This window comes from Equus caballus, chromosome 1 (genome assembly GCF_041296265.1).
Source record: "Equus caballus isolate H_3958 breed thoroughbred chromosome 1, TB-T2T, whole genome shotgun sequence".
NCBI lineage: Eukaryota > Metazoa > Chordata > Mammalia > Perissodactyla > Equidae > Equus > Equus caballus.
This window is the reverse complement of record NC_091684.1, coordinates 129132243-129158068: the sequence shown is the minus strand read 5'-3', so window position 1 is coordinate 129158068 and position 25826 is coordinate 129132243. Positions and strand designations below refer to the sequence as shown.

General features: G+C 35.4%; 1 protein-coding gene across 1 annotated transcript in view; it reads right to left on the bottom strand.

Annotated features, from left to right (window-relative positions):
- Positions 1-1937: 1937 nt before the first annotated feature.
- The window catches only part of IREB2 (iron responsive element binding protein 2), a 57393-nt gene continuing 33504 nt past the window's right edge, over positions 1938-25826 (bottom strand). The window contains exons 8-22 of the mRNA XM_001488966.6: positions 25024-25163; positions 22799-22970; positions 20338-20438; positions 18191-18307; positions 16709-16868; positions 15888-16023; positions 14635-14719; positions 13868-14024; positions 13420-13544; positions 11682-11786; positions 11430-11572; positions 8265-8412; positions 8055-8177; positions 5815-6000; positions 1938-5081 (exon numbers count right to left, since the gene is read on the bottom strand). Coding sequence (XP_001489016.1) covers positions 4971-5081; positions 5815-6000; positions 8055-8177; positions 8265-8412; positions 11430-11572; positions 11682-11786; positions 13420-13544; positions 13868-14024; positions 14635-14719; positions 15888-16023; positions 16709-16868; positions 18191-18307; positions 20338-20438; positions 22799-22970; positions 25024-25163 — 2009 coding nt within the window. The 3' untranslated portion in view covers positions 1938-4970. The remainder of the gene's footprint in view (positions 5082-5814; positions 6001-8054; positions 8178-8264; positions 8413-11429; positions 11573-11681; positions 11787-13419; positions 13545-13867; positions 14025-14634; positions 14720-15887; positions 16024-16708; positions 16869-18190; positions 18308-20337; positions 20439-22798; positions 22971-25023; positions 25164-25826) is intronic.

The window sequence follows — 25826 nt, the reverse complement described above, 5'->3', positions numbered from 1 at the left end:
AGGGCTGTTTTTTTTTACAGCCTCAGGGTGACATTCTTAATATGTCTGATTCCTTTAGGTTGTCAAAGACCAACTTTGATTTGGATTTTCTGTAACCAGAATCTGACTCCTATTGGCCCCATTAGCTGCCCTCAGGCAGCTCCTGAATTCTTTCTACCCTCTCACTATTCCACCTCACACTGCTCATTTTATTGGGTGTAAGAGAACAAACATTTCTAAGGCTAATACCTGCTGCCAAATCATGTTTTTCCTCAATTGGATATCATAATGAAAAAAGCTCCACCAATCTGATAGGCAAGATAGGCAAGAAATGTCATGTCGTATTAATGTAATTTTCTTCTTTCCGTGGCCACTGGGACACTAAAGTAGTGGTTCTCAAAGAATTCAGTGATCAAACATTGGAGTGAAACAAACTGATTTGCAGAGTGAGATTACAGACATGATTTTCTATTGTAAAAGTGCTGTAAGACAAAATACCCAGTAAGTTTTGATACTTCAACTATGTATTGCAAGTTATTTTAAAAGCTCAAAAGTCAGTGCCAACATCTTGTGAACACAAAATTCAGTGACAACACAATTGTCATTATACAAGTAAATTTTGTGGGGATTACATATACATCTGCTTTTGCAATAGCTGTTCGATTTTTGAAGAATACTCAATACAAGCTTTACCGTCTGATATTTTGGAAAACTTAGCCAAACAACTTACATCACATCAAAACAAACTAAAGCTAAACTAATTTATAATTAAAGACAGACAAATTGGCATCAAGTGAAAACTACAAGTAACAAAATGCAACACTGATGATGCACTAAGTTTCCTCAAAAACTCTGGGTATTGAAACTGTCAGCATGTGCGGGTGTTGCTATCAGCCTTTGTAATACAAACTTCTTACAATACTGAATTGGAATCCTTAGAAAACTCTTACCAGTTTTGACTTATGAACACCAAATTTTAATAAACTTTAACCACTTATTTAGGTTGCTATTAAGAGTGAGAGAAAGGGCGGATGTTTTTAGATCAGTGGACAGCCGCCTATGTTTATAAAACATTAGAGATGAGGCTGTGTTCCTGGCTTCCAGCTCTGGATGACTTGCTTCATGGGAGCACTAATGAACAGCCAGCAGAGGGGGTGCACCATTCAGCTGGTCCTAAAGCATAGAGGTTGATGAAAACACGGCACCTCCATCCTGCATCATCAAAAAGGGCCATTTCCTCCTGAAAGACAAAACTCAAAGCAGGAGACCACCAATTCAGTCCTAAGTGTTCACTTTGACATAAATTACCTCCATAATAAAAGATCTATATATGGAGGTTATGTGTAACTTGTAGGGGGGCCCAACTTATTCATTAAATATGTATTGAATGTTTAGTTGTACCAAAGTGCTTTAAGAGGCATAGACAAATTAGGGAGAACCAGAATCAGCAGGTATAAACTACAAGGACAGACTTCAGCTTGAAATAAAGTCAAAACTTCAGTCAACAGGTTGGGTTGCCAGGATGGGAGCACAGTAGACAGTCTCCATCTCTGGAATGTTCAAGAAAAGCTTGCCCAGTTAGATGTTGTTTGTACAAGAGATCCTGCTTTGGGTGAAAGATTAGTTGTTTTAACTCTAAAATGTGACTCCATGACTCTAAGTACCTGTTAGAACAATCCATGAATCAAGTTCAACTTTTTGTTTCCTCCAGGCCATCCCTATTGCAAACTTTTATCCTGGGTTTCATTCTCATTGGCCCTAGAACAGAAAGGAACCTCCAGATATAAGGATGAGAATGATCATGGTCCACATTTTGGCAGTTATATTTGGAATAACTAATGTCTGAATATTTAGATAACATGTTTGAAGAGAAACTTCTGGATGGCATCCTATTTCTTTTTAAGTTATGATGTTTTCTTTTCAACTACCACAAAGTATTTTATAACAAGAGTCAAATATGTGATAATACAATTTTCTTTATTAAAAATAATTTACAGCATCAATAACATATACACAATTGTCATCAACTGAACTTTGCCTCCAATATATTTCTATACAATACTTAATATTATTGAACTTAAAACTGTTACACTGTGTTGTTGGCTTTAACTATTAGACAATGATTTAGTTACTTAAGTGAGACATACAGTTTCATAGTCACACATTATGTGTAAAATTGATAGAAACATCGGCACTATCACACTCTAGGGGAAGAAGCCACTGAAGAAAGCCTAAGTCCATCTCCTTCCCCTCTCTTTTGTTACTCCAAATCAAACTAAGATAGAGTGAACCTCCAGTATCTTAGTGCCGTCTCCTAAACCTAAAGGCAAAAAAGAAAGGTGTCTTAATTCAACCATAGAAAAATGTCAGTCAAAATAATTTCTCCTCATCCTGTCACTCATCAGAGAAGGCGAATGCACACAACACTGTTACCATATATGCAAACAACTATGACTCTGATTTAGGTCTTAGCTGTACTTTTTTCCCTTAGTACCACTGAAGTTTGATGACCAGTGAAAAACTGAGCAATCTGGCTAAACAGATTCTGATTCCTCTCATTCAAATGTCAGCTTGGAGATAAAAGAGGAAATGACAACTGTCATCTTGGAAACCTTTTAAGTGTACTAATGGCAATTCAGTGGTTGGATGACATTTTCACTGGTTTCATTTTATAGGAGTAGCAAAACCCAAGGCATGAAATATGGTAATTGGTAACAATGGTTTTTAAAAGATAAACAAAAAATGCTGCTGTTGATAATGACCTTTGAAATTATACTTTAAATTCACAACACTGATTTGCTTCTCTCATGTGCCTATTATACTTCCTTTCCATGATATTTGTGTGTTTTTATAAACACAAAATTACCCAGATATAGTCAACAAAGGAGAAAAGTAAAACAATAAAAACCAACAGATGCCACATTATTGCAAACAGAGAATTTGGCTAGAGGCAGAATTCTAAGGTACACACTAGAACATAACATCCATGACTCTCCTCCTCAGTTGACAACTATGCTTATCGAGCTTTTTGGATCACTGTATATGAGAGATTAAGAGGACCTTGATTTTATTCCTGAAACACAAGATTTGCTTGTACTATTACTGGACTAGGTAGACTGGAAAATTAAATGCTTAATTCATAGCTGGCTTGCTTTAGCATCTTCATCTCCTGGATCAGCCGTTTATGATGATGCCCACTCTTCAGCCCAAAGGCTACATGTTATAGTATGACTTAAAAATAATACAGATGTTTCCCACACACATACAATCTGGAATTATCATTTCTTCAAAGCATATAACAGATATTTTAACATTCAACTTGTAAATTCTCCCTCCCTACCTCATGTTTTCATGTAAATCAAGAACACATGCACTGACATATACACAGCATAATATCAAAAAACACAATATGATTTGAAAGTACCAAAGAAAATATTTATAAAAAACTTAAAGAAGGGAAATCATTTTGTCAAACTCTAGTCCATCTAATTGTCTAAGCACATATTTGCAGAATATTTTCACAAGATTGTATAACTGCTATGTGCAAAGTTCTCAGTGGTCTTTACCCACTGGTTTGGTAGTTTCAGCATTTTAGCTTAAAACAAACAATTCTTTATTCTGTGCAATGTGAGCTAATTCTGAATCACAGTAACTTAACTAGGTCATATGAAGATTTCCATGTGAGAAAAAAAAATAAAAATTAACCTTTTGGCTGCTAAGTTTAATTTCTTAATTTAAAAAACAAACAGGTATAGGTCTTTCTGGAATTAGTTATCCAACCTTTTTCTTAAAAGTTGCCAAACTTCTTGTTGCCAGAACATTTGATGTGGTCAACAGACATGATATAGAGAAAATATGGTACTCAGACAGTAGCAATTTAACTGTTTTATCCTGATGGTCAGCTTTGGTTAAAACAAAAACATAACAAAATTAATAGAATCATGCATCCTAGATAAAACAATGATTCAAAATGACAGGAAATCTATTTAAATAATTAAGAAGTAACCAACATTTAAAAAAATGCTTAGGGTTGAGGAACCACATAATTTAGGGTGGATAAAAGTCTAGAGGAAAATCACTTTAGTGATTAATGATTAAATAAAGTTCTCTTTAGCGACTATAAATGAATGTGGAATTTTGGTTAATGAAACCTAAAATATAAAGTTACAGTATCACATAAGGTGAGCAAAATAGTCTAATCCAATTAATATAATGCCATCTGAGGCTTGCCAGAGAGGGTCACAGTAGCAAATTACCGAAAACTTAAGGGCTGCATATGTGATACATATTTCTACTGTTAATACATGGTGCTACACAATCAGCTGTATTCTGTGATAAATGGTCCATCTTCAGATGAGGAGGAAACCTTGGCTGGATTGGAGAAAATGATTGTGTCTGGGGCAGGTTCCATCCCTTGCACTTAGGCTGAGACTGAGGATAACCCTGGCTTATATTACAAACTAAGAATGCCAACTATGTCCAGCTCCATGTTGAAAAGGAATGAATACATCTGAAAGCCCATTTATAAATCAGATTTGAACTTACACAATTTCAGAGTCTAATCTGGCTTCTTATATTTCAATCTGCTACTCTTAAACCAACAAACAGCAGTATACAGTTTTATAGGTGCAAAACTAAATAGATGACTTCAGGAAGGTTATTCATATAAGAATCTTCAACACAAATTCAAATTCTGCCTTTATTTACAAAATGGTCTGATAAAATACCCTCCCCCCCATACTTACAGGTCTCATCCACAACACACTTTACACGTTGATTTTAGCAATGTTAATAGCACCATTCGTATATTATTTAAAATCAAGAAGATTTCATTTCAGTCACTGCGTTGATTCATAATCATTTACACCCATGGATGAGATAAGAGAGCATACTGGGACCATCTGCAGCTCCATGGTAAGGATTCCTGGGTCCAGCACACAAGGCTTTGTTTACAGTTACGACTTATGAAAGGTATCCTTAGTGAGTAGATACTATGAGAATTTTCGTGCCACAAAGTTTAGTAATCCTCCATGTTTGTACAATGTTATTTCCACATCATTTTCAAACGAAGCAATCACGCTGAATACTTTTCCAGTGCTTGTCTTTAAACAAACAAAAACATCTCATATGAGTGATAAAATCCTCAAAGTGTTACTTAGTGCTAAGACCATTTGTCTTCATATACAATGACTATATCTGAATATGACTATACACATTCTGTCTGAGAAACCTTTCTCCTGCTTGGAAAATAACCGAGACACCTAAACATGGGCTTCATAGCTAAGTAGAAAAACAGGTATTTTGATCCCTAATTCTAAATGACAAATATTTTATCACCTACAACACTAAATCAAATGATTTAGATTTTGACTTAGGGAAGTTACACTCACTACTAATGTTCATTTCACATTAAATATTCATTGCATATAATATCTGCTACTCTTTTCCTTTTTTTCCTTAGTTGTAGAGTCTGTATTACCCTAATCTTGAATGCTCAACTTTGCCTTCTCTTTGGAGTGATATATATGCCTGGATTAAAATTAGATTGGGATAGAAAGAGCTGATAACTAGGAAAAGGAAGTTGACAAATATAAGTGGAAGTTCAAATGCTTTCTTTTTTCTGGACTGAAGTATCCAGTACTTTCTACTTTTCTTCAGAGAACATCAACTGTATTAACATTGGTTTAAGTACACAGGAAACAGCCATCTTAAACTACAACTGATGTTCACTAACTGACATTAGTATGCAATTTATACTAAGTGGTTTTTATTTAATTTACAACCATCTATTTGAGTATATAGTACACAATCATATATTTGAGAATTTAAAGATACCTTCATATTTAATGTAATTCCAGGAGACAATTCTTCAGGAAATTTTAAAGAAAATGTTTCTCTGCCAGAGAGGCCCAAGGAATCTGCATTTTCTCCTGGAAGGAACTGAAGCGGAGCTATGCCAATTCCAATCAAATGATCTTTGTGAATTTTTTCATAACTTTCAGCCAAAACAGCTTTCACACCCTGCAACAAATGTGCATTTTATTTCTTCCAATCATTTCTGAAAGTTCATTTAGCATTTTAAAGGGAAAAATTTTACTTTTGGCCTGTCTATAAACACTTTTAATCTAATGTCCCATATACTAAGGGTCAATGTTGTATCGAAGTAGTTCAGAAGCCTTAACTTTTTCTCTATTTTTAAGTAGCTCCCTAACTTATTCTAATTGCCCCTCTGCCACTCCTGCGTTAAGTACTGCCAGTGCCTACCACACAGTAAGAGCTCTATACATGGGGGCAGCTGCTTGGACCTCAAATAGGGTTCAGGTGGATTTCTGTTTAATTATGGTGGACCTAACATATGTGTTCATCAGCACTCTCTCTTAAAATGCCAATAAAATAAAGGAAGAAAAATGGCATAACCCCATAGCAACAAAGGAACGAGTGAATTCTATAAATACTCAGAAGATAGAGAAGATAGAGATAAGTAACTGACTTAGCAGACAATGTTGAAACTACAGAATGATAAACAGAAATTAGAGAGTGATACCAATAAGGTTTGAGTCAATCTGCAACAAAGAACCCAGAAAAGGCTTGAGACTTAGAGGCATGAGTGTTCCAGAACACTGAAGTACTAGCTAGGAATCTATACAAAGCAGTAAGATCTCCCACTCAGTTCCCACTCAACCCTCCACTCCAGAAGAGTGAAAGTTTACTCTCTGGAGAAAATAAGCTAGAAAGGCTCTAGATCCATGTTTCTCAGTTTTTTTCCATTATTGCCTCCTAAGGAGCATTTTTTTAGACATTTTCCCCCTAATCACAGCCTCCATTTCACTGCCCACCTCCAAAAATTTAATACCACAAATATACTGTATATCTGTTTATGTACTAAATGTACATCTGTACGTTATACATAACAAGAGTATGATTTTTTCAACACCCAAGAACCATTTTTCACCCCTTGGGAGTGCCATCACTCTGCTGAGAATGGAGGCTCTAGACTGAGGAGCACTGGGAACAGGGGAAGGCTGCGGTGAGAATACACTGGACTCAAGGAGATTAAGGTCACGTCTGTGTCCTGAATGGGTCTCCTTCCTTGAAGAAACTGAATGGCCTCAGAAAATACTTAACAGATACTGACATACAGGGCTCTCTCAATGAAAAAGGTAGCTTGACATCCAATCACCTACATTAAGGCCTGGTAACTGACAAAACCCAGCCCACATCCACAGCTTGTAATAAGTTTTTAACCTTTAACTGAATGGCGAGCCAAGGATGACCAACAATATGAGGAAAGCCTTCCCCATAGGAAACAAAGACTAAATAACTTTCAGAAAAAAGGGGACCTATACCTATAATTAATATTCACAATACTTAAGATTAGTATCTTAGAAAGATGAGAAAATGCAGCTTATTCCTACAACTCCTTAAGGTATTAGCATTTTAAGGGGGGAGATTAAGATTCAAAAAGAATGAAGTTCGTATGAGGGTTGTGTTTTGGCCAGCCTTTTTCCAAGTACACAACTGTAAAGATGCAGTTGTGTAAGTAAGAGATGGCAGAAGGTGCCTGTCATATGACTATTCTCTCTAGCAGGTCTCCTATTCGCTCTTCAAAAGAAATAGTCTCAAGAGAAATGTCTCCCAAACAGCCAGGCACCATCATCTCCTACCTGGAAAAAAAGAAAGTAAAACCTGGCCCATTATCTCTGAATCTGTTAACCCTTGATGAGGCAAATCAGAAAAAATGAAATAAAAAGGGGTTGAGTAAAACTACCAATGAGTACAAATAATAATTATTTTAAAGCAATAATTTAAGACAGAATCTCCTTTCCCTCTACCATATTGATTTCCTCAAATAAGAAAAGATTGATGTAGGTTTAATCAAATTCAGAACATTAAAATGCAATTAGATTAGTACAAAATATTATATAAGATCACTTTCAAAAACCCCACAAATATGAGATCCAAATAAGCATAAAAAAATCCAAATGAGTAGAAAAAAACTTTGATAGGATGTTGCTGACAAAGGGCATATTTAAAATGCTTTGAAGTTTAAGAAAACAAAATTTAAGAATTGATACCAGCAAATATGGTCCTTTCGCAGCCCAGTCTCTTGAATTTCCTGAACCATATTTCTTTCCTGCTAAAATAATCAGTGGGATACCTTCTTTCTGATACAGCTCTGCAGCCTCAAATACATCTAGCTGTAGATCAAAACAAACACAAAGATCTTTAATACAAGTTTTTATCTAGTTAGCAAGTGCCTAAATACTTTGTATATACATCCTTACCGTCTGTCCTGATGGAAAATGAATTGTTTTAGGAGCTGGTTTTCCAATAAACTTATTGAACAGCTTGATATTTGCAAAAGTGCCTCTTGTCATCACAGCATCATTACCTCTTCGGGCTCCGTAAGAGTTGAATTCACGAGGGGTAAGGCTACAAGAAAGTTATGAAAGTCAGTTTTCATTTCAGATGGCAAATAATCACACATTATTGAATTGTAAAACTTATTAAAAAGCATGTTTTTATTATGGAAAATTTCAAGTGTGTACAAAAGCAGAGAAAACAAAAGAGTGAATGCCTAGGTGTCTATCATGAAGCTGTAACAATCAACTCATGGACTGTTTCTTCTATAATCATCTCCTATTAGATTATTTTGAAGCAAACTCATATATCATATTTTAACTGTATTTCAGTATGTTAATGGTATTCAAAATGTTAACATATTTCACTATGTTTCTCTACAAAATATGGACTCTTAAAAAATACTATCTTGATACCAAAAGAGAAAGAAATCACTATTTCTTAATATCAGGTAGCCAGTCAATATTCAAATGTTCCTGATATGCCCCATACTTTTGTTGATTTGTTCAAATTGGGATCCACATATGGTTCATAAATTCATTCAGTTGATCTCAAGTCTCTCTCTCTTTTTTTTTAAAGATTTTATTTTTTCTTTTTCTCCCCAAAGCCCCCCGGTACATATTTGTATATTCTTCGTTGTGGGTTCTTCTAGTTGTGGCATGTGGGACGCTGCCTCAGCGTGGTTTGATGAGCAGTGCCATGTCCGCGCCCAGGATTCGAACCAACGAAACACTGGGCCGCCTGCAGTGGAGCGCGCGAACTTAACCACTCGGCCATGGGGCCAGCCCCTCAAGTCTCTTTTAATTTATATGTGCCCTCTCCCTTTTTGTCCCTGCTTATACTTTATCTGAAGAAACTGTCATTTGTTGTATAGATTGTGCTGATTGCATTTCCATGGTGTCAAATGTTGTTCTGTCCCCTTTATTTCTTGTAAACCAGATGTCAAATCTAGTGGCTTTGTAAGATTCTGGTTTTTAATTTTTTGCCACAATGCTTCCTAGATCGTACTTCCATCAGGAGCACACAATATCCAGTTGTCTCTTTCTGGAATGTTAGCAGCAATTGATCATCATTGTCTAGACTGATTTTTCATTAGGGATTGCAAAATGGTGATCCTCTAGTTCTATCATTTTTTCTTCATTTTTTAGCTGGAAAACTTCTATAAAGACAAACATTTCTTCATTAATGATTTGTTATGTTGAAATATACTCCATACAGGAAAGGCTCTTGACTTGACTGTGAAATAAGGAGATGGTTCCCTATCATCTTCCAAAGGCAACTTGGTTTTTTTATCCTTTTATTATTATGAACTCATGGATTTAAATATATTATGTTTCAATCCATTCCAGTTATTATTCTTCATCGATGCTCAACACGTTCCATCTCTGAACAGTGACTGGTTCAAGCTGGCTCCTGAGACCTTTTCACAAAAGCTTGATAGTCTCTGATCTCTTTTGCTTTTGGTACAAGATGTCTAGAATCATCTTGTACATTTCCCAGTCCCAAATCTAGAATCAATCATTTTTCCAGAAGCTTGTACTGGGAAATGGTATTTAGACACCATAATCTGGATGCTTCAAGTGTCAATGCTGCTATCTTGGTCACTATATAAGTGACTTTTTAGGGACAAGAAACAACTAAGCATAAGCATTTCAACGATCAACAACCAACTTTTATCAGCCTCTAATTCGGTCTTTTATGTAGAGGAAACAAATATTCTAAACTGTACTAAACTTCTTACTTCAGAATGGGGGTGGTGGGAGGTTTGAGCATCTTTATTTAAAAAAATATTCTAACTGATGAGAACTACTGGATTAAATGTGCTAAGAAATCCATATCAGAAATAATAATAAATACAAAGTGACTTTTTTTTTGGTGAAAACTATGTCGTGATTATGACCAAGGTGGAAATTGTGGCCAAAAATTATCTGGAAGAAGGAAAAATTATTTTATTTCTCACCACTATAAATAAAAGCCATGTGTATAACAAACTGATTCATCTTCCTCAAGTTATACTAAATGGAACTGCTATTAGCAATTTCTACCAAAAAGTGTTTTAATTTATATCAAACTAGTTAACTAGAAAATAAACTGAAAAACAAATTTCATAATAGCACTAATGAGATTACAGTAAGAACTATACAGTATTATTACACGTCAAACCAAGCTATATAACACTGATTTTTATAAGATATTTCAATGAAAACTCTCGTTATTTGAATAGTGCAAGCATTCAAAAGCTAATCAGGCAGCAGTACCACAAATTCTGCCTTTAGCAAAACTTTGTCTCTGCTGTCAAAATAGTTCTTTGATAATAGAGCAACTCTACATTATTAATCATGTAGAAACGAAATAAAATATTTCTAGTTTTAAATTTGTATCTCCTATATAAATGGTTTTTACATTCACATTTATTATTATTGTAAAATTTTAGGCTTAAGAAGATGAAATTCATTGTCATTGATTTGATACAAATGAAACCTAGCCTCAAGCAAGTACACTTTATAGCCCACAAAATATTTAAATTTCACACCCCAACAATGGGAGGATAGTTAGAACCAACTGATCAGCATTTATTTCATAAGTCAAACCAACCTAACTTTTCAACAAAGTAGCATTGAAAAAGAAAAATCTTGGGACTGGCCCAGTGGCATAGCAGTTAACTTCGCATGTTCAGCTTTAGCGGCCTGGGGTTTGCCGGTTCCGATCCCAGGTGTGGACCTATGCACCACTTGCCAAGCCATGCTGTGGCAGGCATCCCATATAAAACAGAGGAAGATGGGCACAGACGTTAGCTCAGGGCTCATCTTCCTCAAAAGAAGAAGAAGAAGAAGAAGAAAAAAAAAAAACTTGTTTCCAAACAGTTGTTTATCTAGACTATAGGAGTCAATTTAAAATAGCAATTTCAGTTTCTAAAGTTATAAACAAAGGCAGGTACAACCAGTACCCCAGGTATTGCTTAAGTCAAATATGCTGACAATTAGACGCCTATGATAGTGTGTATTTATTGGATAAAGGAATATGATCAGTAGAAACCTCTTAATCAGTGAGAAAGAAGATAAAGACACCTTAAAACCATGTAGACATACCCTCTGTTTGTCAAATACTTAGCAGCAGCACTACTCCTAGCAATGCTTCCAGCAGGTGATATATGGTCTGTTGTGACAGAGTCTCCCAGGTATAACAAGACATGGGCATTTTCAATGGGCTGGGGTGCAACTGGCTCTTTGGTCTAAAAAGTAAAAAAAAAAAAAAAAAAAAAATTGAAAGCATTTAACTCTTCATGAGATTTTTTAGTTTATGATAATCTTTAAAAGATCAAATAGTAAAACAGTACTTACAAGCTTATCAAAAAATGAAGGACATCTGATGTAAGTAGACTTTAAGTCCCACGGAAACAAAACCGAATCTGGTGCTTCTAAGGAATTCCAACGTTTATTTCCCATCTGTGAATATGGTTTTGGTTGATGAACCAGAAGAAAGATAAAATGGAGTCAGAATAATAGGCTTATGAAAATGATCAAGGGAATAAAACAGTACTTAGGTTAGAATGAAAAACAAAAAAAAAGCCTTATCTATTTGAAAAGAAAGCTAAGATACTGCATTCTATAAAATCATGACATTTTTGGACAGAATGAATAAAGATTTGCTTATCAAATTAAAGCACACCAGATTCTAGGAACACCCTAACAGTTAATTTTCAATATAAATTGAACATAAAAGATTTTATAGAATCCAAAAAAAGTTAAAGAATTTAGAAAGATCTATACATGTTGTTATTAAGTGTGTTCCGGGGTATAGTGTTAACTTTTAAGAATATTATCATGGAGGAAAACTTCTGCTTTTTTCAATATATGTGTCCCACATCACTGTGTATTAGTCCTGCCTTAAAATTACGTTCAAAATCTCACCATTCCTCACCTATGTCCACACTACCCCAATGGTCCATGCCATTACTATCTCTTACTGTGGACTACCACAATTGGTCTTGCTGATTCTATCCTTCTTACCCAGCCCTCTCCCCCAATATATTTTCAATATAAAGATTGTTCAAAACCTTCCAATTGCTCCCCATCTCACTCCACTCAGAGTAAAAGACTAAATCTGTATAACGGTCTAAAGTTCACTATGTAATCTGGACCTCCATTTCTCTCTGCTATCATTTCCTACCACCATCCTTCTTATTTCCTCTGCTCCAGCCACAATGCCCTCATTAAGGTTCCTTCCAGAAGGCCTTTACACCGCTCCCTCTACCTGAAAAGTCCTGCTCTTTGTCCAGATACACGGCTAACTTGTTCACTTCCTTCAAAACTTTGCTCAAATGTCATGTTTTCAACCATCCTATATAAAACTGGAATCTACTCCCAAATTTTGCACAATTCCTTCTCTTTACCTTGGTCTATATTTTTCCATAGCACTTGTCACTTTTTAACACATTGTATACTTTACCTAATTATTCTGTTTACAGTTTACTATCTGCCTCTCTCCAGGAGAATTTTTCTACTGTTTTGTTCACTGACACATTCCAAACACCGAGAAGAGTGCCTGGCAGATAGCAGGGGCTCAATAAATATTTGTTAAGTAAATAAATACTTCTTCTGCCCTCACGTTTATATTCTCTGTTTTTTTTAAAAAAAGCATGAATATATATATTTAGCTTGAATGTGCATAAAATATCTCTGGAAAGATGCTTAACAAACTAACACCATTGGTTGCCTCTAAGGAGGTGGAGGAGATGGCTAGGAATGGGTGAGAGGGAGATTTCATTGTTTGCTCTTATTTCTTTTGGATTTTGAACCATTTGAATGGGAGTGACAAACAAGGGTAGTTTCTATGAAATGTGCTCATATTCAGGATGCCAAATATAAATGCTTGCTATACATTTCTAATAAGTAAATAAAATCAATTCTAATGCTCTAAGCTATTCTCTTAGATATTGGAGATTCCAGATACAAAATGACTATCACTCATTGCAAACTGTGTATTTAAAATACATTTTTATTCCATTCAGAAAGCAAGATGCAGGAAACAAAGAAACACAGCCACTTTATTAAACTAAGAAAGAAATAAGACTCTTACCTCTATTTTCTCTTTTAATGCTTTAAACATGGATAATATAACAAGTTCTTCCTCTATCTGATGAACTTCTTCTCGACTAGGCCAAATATCATGCAGGTAAATGTTCTTGCCAGTAGAGTCAGTACCTGGTTAAAAAAAATCTTAATTTGATATTTAGTATAAAAAATAATTCCCTCAAGATGTGAACATCTTTTCAAAAACATATCATACAAACCAAGTAAATTATACAACAACAGAGTGCTACAGGCTTAAGCAGCTGGAAGAACTAATTTCTTGAACATTTTATATTCTTCACATGAATACAGAAATTAGTACCTAAACATTATAATAAGATTTCCTGAAATAATTTAAAGAATGAATGGTCTAAGAAGCACTTCAAAAATACAACTTTTGGGGGGAAAAATGTGTGCAGATGTATATGTATATATATATATAAAGGAAAAGATACCTAAAGGCTCTGTCTGGAAATCTATATTCACTGTGCCTGCTATGGCATAAGCTACCACTAAGGGTGGAGAGGCAAGATAATTGGCACGAACACAATCACAAAGACGACCTTCAAAATTTTTGTTTCCAGATAAAACTCCACAAGTAACCAAATCACCCTGAAAAAAAATACACACAAATTTATTCAACTCAAGAGGTGATACAGATTTGGATAATCATATATAAGCAATCTCAAATATTACATTTCTGAGGGCAAGATAACCAAAAAAGCATATAATCAATTATTAGGTATAGAACTATCAATCCTATAAATAAACTAATTCCTTATATTATTAGCTAATTATTTCAAAAATCTAAAAATGATCATTTTAAGATTGACAGGTTACTCTTCCCAAGAGGTGCAAGCACTACAGAAATACAAATATATCAATAAACAGCTTCTATAATTTTTTTTTTTTTTGAGGAAGATTAGCCCTGAGCTAACATCTGTCACCAATCCTCCTCTTTTTGCTGAGGAAACCTAGCCCTGAGCTAATGTCCATGCCCATCTTCCTCTACTTGATATGTGGGACACCTACCAGAGCACGGCTTGCCAAATGGTGCCATGCCCGCACCCGGGATCCGAACCGGCAAACCCCAGGCAGCCGAAGCAGAACATGCGTACTTAACTGCTGCACTACCAGGCCGGCCCCCACACCTTCTAAAATTTAATAGTAAAATATAGTTAAGAAAACCCATTTGGATGTCTTACTGAGCCACACAGTTTACCTGTTTTACTGCATTTAAAACTGCTTCTGATAAGGGTGCTGTATTTCCCACACATGTTGAACATCCATAGCCAACTACTTCAAATCTGCATTTCAAAAAATAAGTGTGATTGGACAGAACATCAAAATATTTGTAAAGACAAGTCTTATCTTTCATTTCCATCACTGTGCTAAGAGTACTTAAGAATATTTATGACACATGGATTAATCTTCATCAATATGTTCATTTCACAGCTTTTGAGCAATCAAGTCTGACTCTCAGGCATGCTATTTGTACTGAAAGCAAAACTCTGAAGAGCCTTAATACTTAGCATGTTCCCTAGTTAGATTTGGTTAACTAAATCTGACATAGCATCCATCACACTCCACAAGAAAATTCGTCAACTACTACTTGTTAGGAATACAACATGACCATTTGAAACATTGATATTATACTTCCATCCAAAGGGGTTTAAACTGCAAAGTATCAAGAGGATCGGGCTATAACAATCTGACCAAAGGCCCCCAAAGAGGTATTGTAATTGGGTACTCTGATGGGAGTAAATCTTTCAATTCCCAACCAATTAAACCCAAGAATAGTCCCTGAAAAAATTCCAAAACAATATAACTAAAAAATTACAGGTATAATCCTCGAAATTATTTTCAGCTGCTCTTCCAAAAGCAAAGAAAAAATCTAAAATTTACCAGGCTTGCAAAGGAACTGATGATTTATGTAAGATAATATGTCCCAAAATACACACTGAAAACCCCGCTAGCATCAATTATTTTTTAAGTACATAAGAAATATAAAAGTTACTTTCCTCAAAGTTCAGGGACAACTTAACCTAGGCTTAACAGACCCAATAACCTCAAAAAACTTCAATTAAGACAACTTACTCAGTTAGTAATGCAACCTATGAGATTTCACTCATTTCTGAAAACTGATCTATAAAATTCATGAAAATTATGCACTACTTCGTACCATCCCTCTACAGTCTCCGTCACTGTTATCTGGTTTTACTTGTTTGTCTTGTTTCTCCATTCTCAAACTAGAGATCACATCTCCCACTTCTCTGCAGCCAACACATTGCCTTGCTCACTGAACACACCCAAGAAACATTTGTTGAGTGATAAGGCCTGAGATTGTGTGGTAATGGCAAGGTAACAAGGAGAACTAAAGCATATTTTTCCCATCTTCTCTTTGTACATCAAAGGTCCTAACAAGCAGCTTCAATCATACCAATGTCATTATAAATAGTGATAACTGTCACTTACCCGAGCTTACTCAGATATGGTAACACTCCACTCGAACTGAGGTAATGTGTAACCATCCCACTGCCTGGAGATAAGCTTGTTCTTATGTAAGGTTTAACATGCAGACCAGCTTCAACAGCTTTTTTGGCCAAAAGACCTGCACAATAAACAAACAATGATTTATTATGGCATTATTTCTTTCCCTCATATTAAAGTAGGAAGCAAGAAAGGGTTTATTTAACAGGTTGATCTCCAATCCATGTTAGGGTAAAAGTCCAAACTCAAAATGTCATTATTTTGCCCATTTTATTCTACTGATCTGTTTCATTTAAAACAAAGAAATTGTAGTAGATATACTACCGTTTACATTAAAATATTAAGGTACAGCTGGACATCATGGCAACGTGCACACAAATGGAAAAAAAAAGGATATATAATATCATGCACACATATAATAGACATCATTACTGAACCATTTTAAATGCCATAATAAACTACAAACAATTTAACATTTATTATACATTTTATACAATTAATGAATTGTTCCATGTACATACAATTGATTTCATTTACAACTCTTGTCAATAATCTTTTACTTCCTTTATACTCTCAATGGAATCTAGCACACTATGAGAAACTTCTAGTAGATTACCAAGAATTTTGCTAATTAACTATACTTCTAAATTAACAGAAGCAGATACAACCTAAAAGTCTCAGAAAGTCTCTCAATATCAAACATAGACACTCACTCATGCATAATCCAAGAAAAATAAAGTGAACATAACAGAAAAGTAAAAAATAATTTAGAGAAAGAAAATCTATGGTCATAAACCACAACCTACCTGCAGCAAGCATGACAGATGGATTGCAGTTATTGGTACAACTGATAACTGCAGCAATGACCACAGATCCATGAGACAGCTTATATTCACTTCCTTCATAATGAAGAGAGACAGTATCGCTTTGCTTTTCAGCTGCAATTTGGAAGCCTTTAAATCCAACCTATACAAATGTGCACATAAATATAAACTAAGTATTCTGGATATGTATAGAAAAAAAGACTGTTAGAAAATACAGCAGATCCTTGACATTTGATGATTTAACACTCAAAGTTCTGACTATTTGGAAGTGATATTGACGGTCTATGACATTCAGTAGCTGTAATTCAGATGAAGCATAATTTGAACAGTCACGAAAGGAGTCTGGTGGTGTTCATAAGCTTTTATCTACTGAGTGAGTCCACCCAACTACCCAGGATCTAGATCTTATCTGGCTTTGTTCTCTACTCATCCCTGCTTACAGTAATTCTCAAGAGATGGTATAAACTTTTTCTTTGTTAAAAATGGCCCTAGAGGGGCTGGCCCCGTGGCCGAGTGGTTAAGTCTGTGCGCTCCGCTGCAGGCGGCCCAGTGTTTCGTTGGTTCGAATCCTGGGCACGGACATGGCACTGCTCATCAGACCATGCTGAGGCAGCGTCCCACATGCTACAACTAGAAGGACCCACAATGAAGAATATGCAACTATGTACTGGGGGGCTTTGGGGAGAAAAAGGAAAAAATAAAATCTTTAAAAAAAAAAAAAAATGGCCCTAGAGACTTGCTTCAACAAGATCCTGTGTGTGTGTAGAACAGATGAAGCAAGACTAGCTATGAGTTGGTAACTGCTGAAGTGAGATACATAGGAATTCATTACACTATTTCACTCCTGCACAAGTTTAACATTTTTCACATTAAAAAAAATCAAGAAGTTACAGAAAGAAAGGCTCTGAAAAAAGAAACCAGCTACTAGTTTTCAGAACAGAGAAAAGGACAAGATTGAAGCCGTGATTCTTAGACAGAAAGTACAAACCCCAAAAGTCAAAGAGGTCTCTTGTTATTCTGTTACATTTACCAGATTTTCTGAGACTAATTACACAGTATGGACTTTTATCCTAGTCTGGAAAGTAACAAAATTCTAGAACAGTGCTGTTCAATAGAACTTTTTGTGATGACAGAAATATTCAATATCTATGCTGTCCAATACAAGAGCCATACCCACAAGTAGCTACTCAAGCACTTGAGATGAGGCTATTGTGGCTAAGAAACTCAATTTTTAACTTTAATTTAAACAGACACAATCAACCTCTGACCCTCACAGTGGACCTGGGAATAAGCTTTCCAAATTGCTGACTTGTACTTTGCACAGAAGGAAAAAGAGGAGGCTGCTGGTATGTGCCGTAACATACAAAAATATCACAGGAGATTGAGTTTATGGGTCACCCTGTTCTTTATTGCTTAATTAGCACAAAGTGTATTGACAAATAAAGATAACAAGAGGTAATGTACCTTTTCATTTAAGCAAGCTTGGAAATCATTTTTCATATCTGTCACAGCAACTCTATCCTGAGGTCGTTTTGGACCACTGACAGATGGGACTATTGAATTCAGATTAATTTGAATCACCTAGGAAATGAGAGACAAGAGGAAAAAAAGGAACAGAATTTTTAAGTAGAGATTCCAATTTAAGAACTACTTTCTGAAGCAGAATGAAGATATTTGCATTTATTTTAATGCAATTTAATGGTGAAATACACACCCAGAAATAAAGATTTTAAAACTCCATTTAATTTATGAAATAAAATATTAAAAAATTAGCTAAAAGCAAGACTAGCAGATAGTATGCAAACTAGCACAATATCAACTGTATTAGACTATACAAAATTTTTTGTTCCCCAAATCTTTTTCTCCCCACAAAGATAAACACTGTCTTCAAAGATGACTGATGATAAAGTAGATGCCTGTGCCAGCTATCAATTTATTGCTTCTGAGCTTCAAATTCACTCTTCTTTGCCTGCTCTCTGATAATGGAGGTGGGCTTAGTAAACATTCCTTCTTTCTAGCTTGCATGATATTAAGTCTGGTCGACAGAGAGAAAGGGTTTTTCTCTTTCTGGTTCCAGAGTGTCTAGTTGGTCATGCTCCTGTAGACCATATTTTTATTCCTTGGTTAAAATAAAATCGTATTTTGTTAAAATCCTAATCCCACCTCTCAATTAGGTTTTCATTCATTTCTTCTGGCATTTCTACCATTTTCCTTCATACATTTTATTTGTGTATAAGCAATTCAAATTAAGTTTTTCTTCTCTACGGCTTTCATCCATTATTTAACAGTCCTGTTTATTCTGACTGATTATATATAATGGCAACACCTGCTTTTCTTATACTTTCATTTCATGGATCCAGGTGATCCTAGATTTCGTCTTTAAGTAGGTATTTAATGAGTTTCTCTTGAAATCAACATCCTGATGGGTTTTAGTTTTATTTCTTAATCTGGTTGAGTTTTTAATAGGCAAATTTATTCCACTTCACTATACCATCAAAATTTTTCCATTTAATTTTTCTTATTCTTTCCCTGTATGTCTTTTTTTTTCTTTTTTTTAATGTAGACAAAGCACTAGATTCAATAAATAATCAGAGAAGTTAAAAGATTTGCCCAAAGTGTCACACGAATTCACTTCCTATGGGTTCTATACTCGCCTTCAATATACCTATAAATATTCATTTATTCACCTAACATATTTACTGAATATCTACTATGTGCCAGGCACTGTTCTAGGTGCTGGGGATACAGTGTCATACAAAACAGATGAAGTTCCTGTCTTCATGGAGCTTACTTGTATCCTGGTGGTGGAAAGACAGGCAAAAAGCATACAAATTAATAGATAATGTCAGGTAGGGATACATGCTATGAAGAAAAATGAAGCTTTTGAGAAAATGGATTTCCCAACAAAAACTTGCTTAACAGTTAACTGGACCTACAACACCACCAAGTGGTTTTAGATCCTTGACACACTCCTAGAAAATAAATTTTATTAAAATTTAGACTCTCCTGAGAGTGAATTTTACCAACTTCAAGATAAATAAAAATTTCCAATAGATAAGAAATATTTGCTTAGACTGTAAAATATTTCTAACATTTAAGACCACATAACTGTATATCCCTTTCATAACAGAGACTTTTTATAAAATACAGACATTAACCAAATGCCGATGTTATCAAAATTGATATTTTGGGAGGATATTATAGTACTCTTATCATAAAGTAGAAAAAAATTAGAGCAATAAATTAAGAGTCAATTATATATTTTAAATACTAAAAATTTAGACTTCATAAAATTCACTCTAGTAGAAATCTATGTAAAATTAATGAATAAAATGAAAGCAGAGTCACAAATAACATTTGTTAAACAATAATAGTAACAGCTAACATTTATTAAGCACTTACTATGTGCCTGAAACTGTTCTAATGAATTTGCATTTAGTCTCTTAAGAATCATATGAGGTAGATATTATCTTCATATTATAGAGATGAGAAAAATGAAGCAGAAAGGCTAAATAAATTGCCCAGGGTGATATAACTAATAAGTCTTAGAGCTGGGTCAGGTTCCAGAATTTACACTCCTAACTACTACTGTGTTGGTTATTTGTATATACCTGGGAGTATTCAGGTTCTCCTGAATTATTCTGGTCATTTCGAAACAATTTCACAGCTTTAAGGTATGTTTCCATTGACTTGAGTTTGGCTTTGTCAAAACCTAAAAAGATGATGAACAAGAAAATCCAGTAAAGAATTTTGAAATCTTTGTGGGTAAGGTTGCTGAATTCCAATAATGAGCAAAAAACAAATATTATTATTACTAAGTACTCATAGTAGAATTTTTTTATAAATTAGTACTTGATATTATTCTCAAGCACAGTAAAATTTTACCCTTCATGAAAACTCCACTTTATAAAATACATAACAGCCCCCCCTTAAAATTTACTCAATCACAGGCAAGATCAGAAATACTGAGCCAGTTCTATAAAACTTACAAAAAATATTGTTTGTAAAAGAAAAACCAATAATAAAACTGAACATAATAAATTACTACTCACCATGAAGGGTGAAATAAGCAACCTAAATATAAGCAATATGCAACTTAATAGTCAAAATGAAAGAATAAAGTAATCAAAAGTTAAGAACAGTTTCATAGAGCAGAAGGATAAAAAGATCTAACAGATCTTCAAAAAATTAAAAGAATTTAGACATTAACAAAAAAAATTTCCAATTAAACATCTGGGTAGTTATCTGTAAGCCTGATGAGAAGTAACTAACCATGGCAGATGGTATTTTCCAATGTTTGGCACAGCAATATATATCCTAAGTTACATGTTCTTCTTACAATGTGACAACGACATTCCTCCATCAAGAGGTGGAACTGATATTCACTTCTCCTGAATCTGAGCAATGTGACTTCCAGCTGGCAGGATGGCTGGGACTCCATTTCTCTCAGGTTACTTACCCTTGAAACTCCACTATGTGAGAAAGCCTATACTACATGGAGAACCACATATGGGTGTTCTGGCTGACAGCCCTAGCTGAGTTCCCAGGTGGGAGTTAGCATTTACTGTCAGATATGCGAGTGAACAAGCCTTCAGAATTCCTGTCCCTAGCTTTCCAGTCTTGCAGTTAAGACCTAGACATTATGAAGCAGAGACAAGTTGTCCCAGCTATGCCCTGTATGAATCACTGACCCAGTGAAATCATGTGGCAATAAATGTTATTGCTGTTTTAAGCCACAAAGTTTTAGGATAATCTGTTACATGGTAATAGGTCATTAATACATTAACTCATGTTAACATGCAAGGAATGAGGCACCTCTAACCTTTTTTCTCTTGAATGTTTTACCAACCAAACTCCAGTGTAGAGAAAGCTCTGCATTCTATGAGGACCATTTCCTCTAAGATTCCTAATGACCAGTCATCCATTTTGCCATTTGACTTATTAACTTATAATCTGCCCCTAAACGGAAGAATACAAGAATATATCCCCAAAATATACCTATGATTAGAGAGAGTAGTTCAGCAATTCTCTCTTAAAAAAACGAAGTGGCTCAAGGGGCCTTATGAAATAGAAACACATCCTGGCTTTGCAGGTACTTTCTATTTTATTTTATTTTTTTAAGATTGGCACCTGAGCTAACAACTGTTGCCAATCCTTGTTTTTTCCCCTGCTTTTTCTCCCCAAATCCCCCCAGTACATGGTTATATATTTTAGTTGTGGGTCCCTCTACTTGTGGCATGTGGGACGTCACCTCAGCATGGCCTGATGAGTGGTGCCATGTCTGTGCCCAGGATCCAAATTAGTGAAACCCTGGACTGCCGAAGTGGCATGTGCAAACTTAACTCAGCCACAGGGCCGGCCCCCTATTTTTTTTTTTCTTTTGAGGAAGATTAGCCCTGAGCTAACATCCATGCCCTTCTTCCTCTACTTTATATGTGGGACACCTGCCACAGCATGGCTTGACAAGCGGTGAGTAGGTCCACACCTGGCATCCGAACCGGCGAGCCCTGGGCCACCAAAGCGGAACGTGTGAACCTAACCACTCCGCTACCAGGCTGGCCCAGGTATTTTCTATTTTAAAATAAACAGTCAGTAGAAGAGCGGTCAAAGTTCCTGGATAATGAGGCTACAAAAAAGATTTGAAATCTGTAACCCTGTGTTGCATTTAACAAAATTATGTGCTTCTTATTCTTTAGACAAGCACTGGTTCTCAAACTTTTTTGTCTGGTGGCTCCTCTACTCCTGGATACGGAAGGGAATACCTGTGAATACGCTCAAGCCTGGTTTCCATGAAACTGCAACCTCTGATCCCTAGGCAGGGTGTAGGTATTCATCATCATAGGGAAAAAGGGAGGCGAAGATCAGCTGTTTGAATAATTCCTTTAAGTTGCTCTAAGTGAGTCACAGGGTACTAGGGTTTGAGAGCACAAGATTTTTTGAAGATATCTGATGCAGTTCATTTGAAAGCCACTGTTTCAAAATTATTAAATAACAGGTACAAGGCAGTGATTTATTATAAAATATTTCGGACACAGTGGAAATGTAACATTTATGCTAATGATATCTTCTTACCTGTATGTTCTAAATGTTTTAATGTCACATTATCAACAGGGAAAAAGCTGAGGATAGCACCATATTCTGGACACATGTTTGCTATTGTAGTTCGATCCACTATAGATAATTGTGAAACTCCACTTCCAAAAAACTCAACAAACTTTCCAGCCACTCCTACTTGCCTGAGGTGCTATATAAAGGGATACACAGAAACACACAATTAGCAACGTTAAGATTAGCATGGATTCTCTGAAAACTATAAAATCTAATTTTTAACCAATACTAGTGACAGTGAAGAAAAGAGGTTCTCTGTCATTCTTATGAAACATCGACTCATTCTAAAATCATTTTTCTTAGTTACTTCTAAGTAACCAAAATACCTACTCACCTCTTCTAAACTGTAAAATGGTCTCAGATTGGTATAGGGTGAGTGCCTACAAGTTGACTAAAAATGAAATAACCTTCAACCTATGAATAATATTAAGTCCTAACATACTAGAGGTGCTAGGGATCACTTATTACAAAGTCTTTTATAGATGTAGAAACTCAAGCCTAAGAGATAGTCATGGATTCATATATTCATAGAAATATTTTATTTTTATTTATTTATTTTTTGAGGAAGATTAGCCCTGAGCTAACTACTACCAATCCTCCTCTTTCTGCTGAGGAAGACTGGTCCTGAGGTAACATCCATGCCCATCTTCCTCTGCTTTATACATGGGACGCCTACCACAGCATGGGTTTTGCCAAGCAATGCCATGTCTGCACTCGGGATCCAAACCAGCGAACCCCAGGCCACTGAGAAGTGGAACGTGAGAACTTAACCGCCGCACCACCAGCCGGCCCCTCATGGAAATATTTTTGACGATGAGAGCAATACAGATTAGATATACCAAGCCAAATACTGCTTTCACCAAATTAATGAGATATCACAATATACATTTTGAAAAACAATACATGATTAATGAAAAGAACATGAAAAGAACAAGGCCTCAAAAAAGAAATAAAATAATCAATGTAAATCGATGTAAACATACACAATAGATTTAACTTTTATATCACTGTAAAAGCAAAAATGGCAAAACAGACATGTAATATTGTTATGAAAAAATATAGCCAGAGAGTTCTGAAAAACAGCATTAATTTTCAGGCTGTCCAAAGGAATGAACTGATTTCTCTAAAAACATACTGGGATATTCCTTTTCCTTTAGGAATAGCCCTGCAATTCTCAATTTAACTTCTTCATCTTTTGGTACCATAAGTCAATCAACCATTTCTGTAAGACGTCAAAATTTTTTCTAATTAAGGAAGAAGATCAATACTAAATGCCAAGAGGGAGGAAATACCATTTTCTTTCCCTGCAGAGTATTCTAAAAGCCTTCAGACCAATAATCTAACCAAAGAATGCTGAGATTCTGGGATCTAAACTGAAATTGTATGTGGAACATTTCCCAGGTTCATTCATTTAACAAACTGGGACCTAATCATTAAAATAAAGTTAGTGAAAATCAGAAATTTAAGATGCAGAGTTACAAATTATTGTTCACTAGGAAACCCTAGAGTATATGTATTGAATGCATGCAGCCAACATTTTAAAATTGCAGAGAAAAAAATTTCTACATAATACATTAAAGAAACGTTAAAACAGCCAATAGAAAAATTTGACACAATCACACTTTACAGTCCATATTTTTGAAAGTATTATCTAGTAAAATAATAGTTTCTAAAGGGAAAATGATTTAAACAAGTATTAAAGGAGATGCAATTAGATCTTTCCTAACTATGATTCTTTTAATTCATATAGTCAACAAATATTTATTGAGGGAATAAGGCATAATGGTCAAAAGCATGGACTCAAGAACCTGACATCCTGGGTTACAATCCTTGTTGTACAACTTCCTATTCAGCTCTATAACCCTTTGGTAAGTCATTAAACTTTACTGTGTCTCGAGTTTTCTCAGAATTAAAATGAGGATAGTAGTAGGACCAATCTCACAGACTTGTAATGAGGAATGAGTGAGTTAACATGTCAAGTAAACGACACAACAAATTGTTTTGTACTTACTCATACAAAGTACTATATATTTGATATTGTTACTATGATGATAACTATGACAATGCAGCTAATAATGTCAGATGCTGAGGATGAAGTGAGGAACTAAAATCCCCGCTCTCATGGGGCTCCTCTACATACATAAAAAGAATGTCCACTAAGTTATACAGCTGGCACAATTTTAACTTACCTTTGTAATGCCAAGAACAACATCTATGGATGTAACAAAAGGGTTTGATGAGCCAGTTAACTCACATCCAACCACCTCTGGCAAAGTAAGAAAAACTGGCAGACCAAGCATAACTGCTTCTGTTTCGATGCCTCCAACCCCTACAGTAATAAAGACAGGTATATTAGCATAGTACATTTAAAGATAGTTTAAGTTATCTTTGTAACATCTAAATCTCTAGGTATTTCACGAGCTTGTCTTACACAGTAGCTTACAGAGCTGCCACACTGCCTCTACTGTGGATATGGGACTCAAGTCTTCTCAAAACATTTTTACCTTTATATTAAATTCAGTAAACATTTATTATTTATTAAGCTAAGTACTGTACTATGCTCAAGATATAGGTATGAAAAGAACCCAGTTCCTGCCAAGCTCAAGAAGCTCAGTCTAATGGCAAAGACAAAAAAGTCAATCATTATAACACCTTGTAAAAGACTAAATGCATTCTGCCAGAGGGAATAGCCTATGGAAAGCCATGACATATAAGAGCACAGCCCATTCAGGGAAATAAATGACTAGTTGTAAGATGCGTGTGGGTGAATGCTCAAAGAGGCACTAGGTTGTGAAGGGCCTTTGTATAAAATGCAAAGGAGAATGATATGGGGAGTGACGTCATCATAACAGTGGAGTGAGCTCTTCCCTTAAGTCTCTCCCAAGACATAAGGAAAAGGACATCCACAAACCAACAGAGGACATAAACACAACACAAGAGCTGTCTGAGAGATCCATGCAGCCAAATGTCTGAAGGTGAAGGTGCCGGACCT